The sequence below is a fragment of the Triticum urartu genome, chromosome 2, assembly GCF_003073215.2.
Source record: "Triticum urartu cultivar G1812 chromosome 2, Tu2.1, whole genome shotgun sequence".
Taxonomy (NCBI): domain Eukaryota; kingdom Viridiplantae; phylum Streptophyta; class Magnoliopsida; order Poales; family Poaceae; genus Triticum; species Triticum urartu.
The window spans coordinates 238,113,268-238,121,670 of record NC_053023.1 but is presented as its reverse complement, the minus strand read 5'-3'; the positions used below and the strand labels follow the sequence as shown (position 1 = coordinate 238,121,670).

The 8,403-nt window shown below is 45.0% G+C and overlaps 2 protein-coding genes across 2 annotated transcripts; both read left to right on the top strand.

The window, feature by feature from the left end:
- Positions 1-286: 286 nt before the first annotated feature.
- Positions 287-4,530, top strand: LOC125535997. The gene is made up of 9 exons (XM_048699080.1): positions 287-1,109; positions 3,001-3,034; positions 3,130-3,207; positions 3,294-3,395; positions 3,482-3,735; positions 3,824-4,033; positions 4,122-4,214; positions 4,297-4,398; positions 4,519-4,530. Exons 1-9 carry the CDS (start codon positions 1,095-1,097, stop codon positions 4,528-4,530), a joined length of 900 nt encoding a protein of 299 aa, XP_048555037.1. The 5' UTR covers positions 287-1,094.
- Positions 4,490-6,347, top strand: LOC125541451 (histone-lysine N-methyltransferase, H3 lysine-79 specific-like). Its single transcript, XM_048704863.1, has 3 exons — positions 4,490-5,027; positions 5,114-5,278; positions 6,136-6,347. Exons 1-3 carry the CDS (start codon positions 4,704-4,706, stop codon positions 6,148-6,150), a joined length of 504 nt encoding a protein of 167 aa, XP_048560820.1. The 5' UTR covers positions 4,490-4,703; the 3' UTR covers positions 6,151-6,347.
- The last annotated feature ends 2,056 nt before the right edge of the window (positions 6,348-8,403 follow it).

The window sequence follows — 8,403 nt, the reverse complement described above, 5'->3', positions numbered from 1 at the left end:
ATTGACTACAGGCACGAATCTCATAGCAACTGAGGTCCGACACGTCACGTTTTGTTTTCGTTCGGTAAAACAGTCTAAAACAGGCTTCATCCCGAACGCCAGCATCAATCCTATCTTCTTCTCCCCTTGCTCCACCGCTCAGAGCACACTGCTCTGTCTCCGCCACGCAATACAGAGAGGAGTGGCCTTCGCCGGCGACGAGGATCCTCCCTGACCAGATCCCGCCACAGTCGCGGTGGCAGGGGTCGAGGGATCCGCGGAGGGGGCCAGGGATTTGGTGTTCGCTACAGCCGAGCACCAGGTACTGCCGCACTACGACTCAGCTCCTCGCCGACCGGAGCGAGGTGCCGTCGCGGTCCGAGGCCGAGCGCCGCCGCGAGCACCAGGCCGCCGCGCTCGGGGCGACGCTGCCCGCACCATCCCTGCGATGCGCCCACCTCCAACCCGGCGGCGATGGCGATGTCCGCGAGGCCCTGGGCGCAAGGGAGGCGATGGCGACCAGCTGAAGCGGCGGCGCCATCATCCTACACCGGGAGGCGGGGCCTGGTGGCGCACGAGGCTGCGGGACGCGGAAGGGGGAGAAGCAATGGAGGTACTGACGGGCGCGGTGCTGTTCGAGGAGGCGGGGCGCGGAGGGAGAGAGCAGTGGAGGTGCTGACGCTGACGCCGCGGCGCTTCATGGAGGTCAACTAGGAGGTGGACGAGGCCTTGCGGCTCGCAGCCGACCTGCTCGCCGATGCGCCAATAGGGATCTGCTCGCCGGCGGGGACGCCATTTTCTTCTAGTGATGTGCGGATGGTGAACTGCTCACTGGGATTCACCCCGAGCCCAGGTATTCCGCCGCCTCCTAGTAGCCGCCCGAGCTGTGCTCATGTGCCTTGCCGTTAGCTGAGCTCTCCTACTGCTACTGACCTGGGACGAGCACAACAGCAGAGCACATGCGTGCAGATTTAGTTAGAACAGGAAGTTTCGTCACAAAGAATGGTTCAGGTTCAGCTTAATGTACACTGAAACTTTGCACTTTTGTTGTACAGGGAGTTGGAGTATCGGGGATAGGATATGTGCATCGAGAAGATTTTAGATTTCTGGTTCACATGGGTACACATTGGGTACATCTTGACAATATTTTTTCTAGAATAGTTTCTTTTGAGCATGGCAAATTGTGTAGAACATGATATTTAGTACAATATGGCAAATTGGCAACTAGTGTGTAGTGTTTAGCACTGTTTAGTGTTGTTTGTCCTCCTGCGAGAATTATATTCAGTAATTTCCCATGGCATTTGTCCTCTTGTATTTAGTCTGTAGTGCAAATTTTGTAAACTTGCCATGTGATCAGTACATACAAACTCTAGCTTTGAAATGAATCATGAATCGGATTTTCTCTAGATTTTTCCATGAATCAAAAGTATATATTGTTGAACTTGCTTTGCCATGGCAAAAAGGATTTTATAGCTTTTGGCATGCCTCTAATATAGCTTTTTCCATGTCACCACTATAACTTTTGGCATGACATACACATATTTTTTTACCATGGCAAATTTGCTAATCTATTTGCCATGCCTCTAATATAGTTTTCGCCATGTCACCACTACAACTTTGGCCATGTTCACATGGAGTAGTAAAAAAACAAATTTGAGTTGATTGTAGAAATATGTGTTTGTTTCCCTTTTTTGACTTTGTAGGATTGATGATGACCACATTAAGCATTGCAACTTTTAAGAGATTTGATTTTGCTTTTGTACTTACTACTGCAAATCCACCCAGGTAATTTTGCCATGTCAATTAACATGCAGTATGTTTGTGCCATGGCAAACATTTTACATCATGGCAAATTTGCATTCTTTTAAACAGAAAGAGTTACTTTCCCACCACCTAATTTAGGTGTACGCGCCAATATTTTTTAACCTCCCGCTAAAAGGTCCCAAATTAGCGTCTTTGTTCCCACCAAAAAATTAGCTTCCCGCTAAATACCTTCCTAACAACCCACGAATATATAATTCTAGACCAAACGACGGCGTCTTCACGGGCGATTGGATCTGAGCTCTCGTCTCGGTTCATCTGTGCTGCCGGCGTCATGACGGCGTCAACAAAATGAACCACATCAGGTGCACGGCGTCAGGTTAGTCCTCCTCCTGATCTCCTCCATCGCTGAAAAATCCAGTCCTCCTCAATCTCCCCCTCCTCCCTCTCCTCTGCGCCCGCATCTGTCCGGGATCAAACCCCCACGAGCTCCTCCTCGGTGCGCGGCTCTCTCGATCCCGATCCATTCAGAGGGGCTGCCCCTTCTCTCCTCCGCTCGCCGCTTGGCCGTAGAAAAGAAGTTAGGGCAGGGGACATGCCGCCGCCGGTGGCATTTTCCCATCGCACCTCGATTTGGCCGCCTCGGCGGAGGCGCTCGTGGCCTGGAGGGTCGGTGCAGCGCCTCACCTTGGCCTGGAGGCTGGCCGCCATGGAGCTCGCCTCGGCCTTGAACTGGGGCTCGACGGGGCCTCCTAGCCCGGTTCATGGCCGCAGCCGTCTTGGCTGTGCACGCCGGTGTCGTGACGTGGTGGCCAGGCGCTGGTTACTGCCTCACCCGACCCCAGTATGCCCGAGATGCCTGCAGACCTCTCCACCATCTCTGCTCCTGGTTCGCTGTGTTTCCTCCTGGACGCCAAAGGGGGTCGTGAGCATTAGATTGGTTTTTGAACATTAGATCCATTAGATCCATTAACTGAAAGATATAGACGTACTCTGTATGTACAAAGCTAGCTAGCTAGCTAATACAAGCAGCTTAATTGATTGTTGTATGAGCAGCTTTGCCGCTGCATATCCAGGTTTAGTCATCCTCTGCATTGCATTTGATTCAGATTACCATAAGATGATTTTTAATAGATATTTGGTCTTACACGAGTCACATTGGATTTTTTCCCTATAGATTCAGAGTAGTATTTTCATGAACCTATCACTGATACTTTGCCTTTCATGTCCATTCACATATGTCTGGTTTACCTACACAAGGGCACAATGATGAATTTTACGGAGGATGCTCCGGGTACACAACATCCTTACTTCATAATCACCTATCTGAATGGTGCAGAATATCAATACTTTGTTAATGCTAAGTCCCATGATTGTTTTTGTGTGCGGTAAAGAAAGGCTCTGTTCTCTTAACAAGGATGGAAAGTATAACGGCATACAAAAACCAACGTGGACAACCCAAATCTGGTAAATTGTTTAGCATTTGCTATAATGCATAAAATCTTGATGTGTGTTAAATAGCTAAACCTTCAAGACTACAAAATCTTTTACAGGAACTCCAGAACAATCTGACATTCCAGTATCTGCTAATGACATGTGTTCCCTTGCTGAATGGCCATCCCATGCTCGCCGCAACCGTGCGCTACTACAGGATGGTACTTGCTTTCGTTTACATTTATGTCATCATTTTTACAATCTAATGCTGAGTAATACAATTTTTCTTGTATGATCTAGGCTGTAGAAGCTGGTGGACAGAAGAAGAAAGGGCGAGGTGTTCTAAAAGGTTTTAAAGCATCTAAGAAGCGTTTTGCCAATGGATCTGCAAAGCTAAATATTACATTCTCTGAAAAATTGGGTGGTACAGTAGGAATGAACTATCGTTCATTCAAGGATGACGTGGTAGTCATAATGAAAAGAAAGTTACCACTCATTGGAGTGAGGACGTGGTCGGACATTCACCCTACCATTCATCGACTCATTGTTGCAGATATGATAGTGCGTACAACATTTTTCACATGTGTTATCTTATTTTACCATCGATAATGCAGTGCTTATGTATATTTATTTGCTGTATGCTTTACAGGACAGATGGGACCTAGAAGATACACCAGAAACAGAAGAAAAAGTTCCTAAAATTGCGAAAGAGAGATATAGAGGCTGGCGATCAACTCTAAGCTCCACTTACAAGGCATACAAAACAGATGCAGCTAGATTGGCTAATCTGCCAGAAGATTTACAACCAGAAGAGTGGGAATGGATGATTGAGTACTTTGGCACTGATTCAAAATTTCAGGTTATCTCTAAGATCACGGTTTGTCTATTATGTGTTAAGATCAAATGGCTAGTCTCACTGGTTATATCTGGTTTCAATGAATTGATAGGAACGCAGCCAAATGAATGCCGATAACCGTAAGAAACAGAAGACAAAACACATAATGGGATCAAAATCTTACTCGCAAGTTAGTTTTGAGAAGGTATGAGTCCAACTAAATATGTATGCCTTGCTGCTAATTATTGTGTCATGTTTCAAGCATCTCATTGTTATATTACTTGCAGAGAAACTTGGAAACTGGAGAAGAGCCAGATTGTATTGCTCTATGGGAACTCACCCACACAAACGTTGGAACATGGTCTAACACAAATTCCCAAAAAGTTTACGTGAGTACACTGACTTTTGGTTATTCTATAGTTAGTCAATGATGTGAATTCAGCATGTTTCATCATCAGATGCGATTATTCATGCGTTGGACCGTGTTATTCTTGTTTCATCTTTTATAGTGTCAATATTGATGCTGCACCTATAATTGTTCCTTTCATTTTAGGACAAAGCACTTGAAGAGGTTAAAAACAAACAAGCTGAAACTGAAGGTCCACTTTCAAGTGAGCAGAAAAACAATATTTTCCAGACCGCTTGCAAAGACACTCTGGAATGCAAGTCATCGCAGCCTCGTGGGTACGGATACATGGCCAAAACTTCAACTAGTTCTGAAAAGTTCCGTATCCAGATTGAAGAGCAAGCTCGTGCTACAGCAGCCACCCAGGAGCGAAACTCTCAGCTCAGCCAGCAGGTCAATGACTTAGAAGATCAACTACAAGATGAACGTGCTAACACACAAGAGAGGATTAACTTGGAGCGTGCTGAGAGAGAACAACTTGAGGAGAGGTTAAAAGAAGAGCGTGCTGAAAGGGAAAGATTGTTGCAAGAGGAGCGAACATCAAGGCTGGAATTGGAAAAAAACATGATGGCAAAGTTTGTAGAATTGAGCAAACAGATGGGAACCCAACAGGTGATGGTGATTACAGTCATATGCTTCCGACCTTGTAAGATTTATGTTGCTTACTTGCATTGCTAAAAGTGCACTTCTATTTACAGGTGCCTACGAAGAGGGTTGACAAAGAAAATAGTAATCCAAACTTGCAAAATATTCTTTCACAGACATCTAGTCCTAATAAGACTCCAGGTTCAAGGCCGACTGCTATTTCTTCAAATGCGCTCATACAAGCTGCAACAAGGCAATCTCGAATGTTTAAAGCAATGGTAAGTCACAACCTTGCTTTCTCTTCATGTTCACCTGCATTTTATACATCATTGGTCTTCATAATTAGCTAGCTGCTTCTTCTCTTTTACCATGTGTTGTTGCTGCATCGAGTCACAACTTCAACAAAAAACGAATATGTGATAGCTAGGGACATGAACTTAACTGAAACTATACATCTAGTCATAACTTAAATCAATAGCAGGAGCTTTTAGTAGATGTATGATCGGATGATGGTACCATTCTGTATGCACGAGCAGGATGTCATGATCATGCGCGTGATGCCTTCGCTGATGAGTCCACTGCAATGTCCCATGTAGTATCTCTTCCCGCTGATATAGGGGTTGTGAGGGTCGTTTTTTAAATGGACTCGCAACTCCTGATGGAAGCACTTAATATCAATAAGGTGGACTCGTCGGCCTATGCTGCTGTTATTGAGGATACCAAGTACCCGCTCAAATTATGGTTTTCTTATTATGAAATAAATGTATGTTGTCGCTCGGCAAACTCTGTTTTTCATGCGCTTGCTAGACTTGATAGGATGTTAGAACCTAACTGGAATGGGGAGGCTGATGTACCAGCCCATGTGGCTGCTCCGTGCTTTGGGTGATTCAGCCCAGCACTGTTAAGTTAAAAGCAATGTTTTTTTCTGAAAAAAAAACTTTTAGTAGATGTACTTGTGGTTATGCCTTAGCCATTCACACTTGTATAGTTGATCTGATGCCTTAGTTACATGCTTGCTGACACAGTATTAGCTAGTTAGTCTAGCAATAGTTTTTAACAATGGAGCTGGCATAATTGTATGGCGTATGTTATGTTCGACTCATTAACTAGAACTTTTTTTATTTCTTGGTTGCAGGATCCAAAGAACTAGCTGGACTGGACTCTAGATCACGGGCAGTTTAGTCTTCGAAGTTAATTAGGATGGCTAAATTACATTTCAGTTTTATTTGATGGATATTTTCTATCAGAATTATGAATTGTATGAATCTACATATTATACGTATGGTTTTGAATATTGTAATTGAAAGCTTGTATTTTTTACGGTTGCAATAGACTATTACCACAACCTATCTGTTTTGTTGCATCATATCTTAGTTGCTACGCCTATCTGTTTTGTTGCACTAGGATGTTGCAATGGAGCACTTTATATTGTTGTAATAGTTTGGCGCCACAAAAAATTTCATGATGCGATAACAGTTTGGCGCCACCAAAGTAAGTTTGTTGAAATAGAGCATCGCCACGGAAAGTTTAAATTGTCGCAATAATTTCTTGCTACAAAGATGTTACTTGTGGTGATACCTATTTGTCACCATCAAAACAAGTATGTTGCAATTTCCTGTTACGACGATTGGAATATTTGTTGCCAAAAGTTAATGCCACAAGCGAAGTGGGTCGTGGCAATATGCCTAATGCCATGAAAACAAGAATTGTTGTCATAGGTTATTGCCACAATTATAGTGGGTCGTGGCAACATACCTAAAGCCACAAAAACAAGGATTGTTGCCATAGTTTGTTGCCACAATTGACTATTGCCACGAAAGAGTAATGCGCCACGAAATGGCCGTCGTTGGCATAGGTTGTTGCCACAAATGTCTATCGCTACGACATATCAGTCTCCACAATTCATTACATGTTGCATTAAAGCTATCTCCACAAATCAAATTGTGGCATCAGGTGAGTGCTGCCACGGGAAAACATGTGGCAACTTCCCGCATGGATGTTGCAATAGCACACTTTGTTGCCACAATTATTTTTTTGTGGTGATAACCTATTACCATGTGTCCAGTCGCAACGGCTGCCAACGAATGTCGTTTCGTGGCAATAGGTACTTATCGCCACGAAACAACATGTATTGCAACAAACGGTTTTGTTGCAATGGACCCGGATCCTTGTAGTGATTTTCAGGGTCATCCCATCACTGTGGTCAGTTCTGCTCCCTTGGGAGATATAATCCAAAACAGGGAAGCAACTGGCCGGGTTGCCAAGTGGGCCATTGAGCTTGGACCTCACGGGTTAAAATATATGCCTCATATGACAATCATGTCCCAGGCACTTGTGGATTTCATCAATGACTGGGCAGAGTAGCAGACACCGGAGGAAAAACCGGATAACACATATTGGACTGTTCACTTTGATGGGTCCAGGCAATTGGAGGGCTCGGCGGCTGGAGTTGTGCTAGCTTCCCCTCGAGGTGATAAATTTTGTTATGTTTTCCGCTTAATGTTTCGTTGCAATAACAATGCATCAGAATATGAGGCCTTACTCCACGGTCTTAGAGTGGCTAAGGAGATGAACTTAAGCCGGGTTAGGTGCTTTGGTGACTCGGATTTGGTAGCTCAACAAGTATCAGGTACATGGGACTCCAAAGACCCACTCATGGCGGCTTATCAACAGGAGGTGGATGTTATTGCTGGTCACTTCAAGGGTTATCAGGCTGAGCATGTGGACCGGAGAAAGAATGAAGCGGCGGACGCTTTAAGCCGGTTGGGTTCTCAACGTAAACCAGTGCCGCCCAATGTTTTTCTTGATGTCCTTCATAACCCGTCTGTCAAGTTACCCGAAGAGGAGGATTTGGCTATCCCTGGCCCGGGGGATGAGTTCGTGGCAGCTCTTCATGTTATCCTGGATTGGACAGTTCCCTATTTGGCGTATATGACTTGGGGCGAGTTACCTGAGGATGAAGTTTTGGCCAGGAAGATAATCTGATAGTCTAAGTCAATGACTATTGTCAATGGAGAGTTGCATCATTGAAGTGTCACAGGGGCGTTTCAGCGTTGTGTGTCTCCTGAAGAAGGTTGTCAGATCCTACATGAGATGCATGAAAGGGACTGTGGTCATGATGTCAGTTCAAAATCTCTGGTAGCCAAAGCTTTTCGTCACGTTTTTTATTGGCTGACGGCTCATGCTGATGCTGAGGACTTGGTCAGCATGTGTGACGGTTGTCAGAAATTTGCACGTCGAGCTCATGTTCCGGCTCAGGAGTTAAGGACGATTCCAGTTACTTGGCCATTTGCAGTCTGGGGACTTGATATGGTTGGGCCCTTTAAAAGATCCAAGGATAAGAAGACTCACCTCTTGGTGGCAGTTGACAAATTCACTAAATGGGTAGAGGCAGAGCTAGTGA

Coding starts and splice junctions, on each gene's coding strand:
- LOC125541451 (XM_048704863.1), top strand. CDS start 4,704: ATGGCCAAAACTTCAACTAGTTCTGAAAAGTTCCGTATCCAGATTGAA. Junction 5,028..5,113: donor AACAGATGGGAACCCAACAG/GTGATGGTGATT, acceptor TTCTATTTACAG/GTGCCTACGAAGAGGGTTGA.
- LOC125535997 (XM_048699080.1), top strand. Junction 3,396..3,481: donor CCGTGCGCTACTACAGGATG/GTACTTGCTTTC, acceptor TCTAGGCTGTAG/AAGCTGGTGGACAGAAGAAG. Junction 4,034..4,121: donor GCACTGATTCAAAATTTCAG/GTTATCTCTAAG, acceptor ATGAATTGATAG/GAACGCAGCCAAATGAATGC.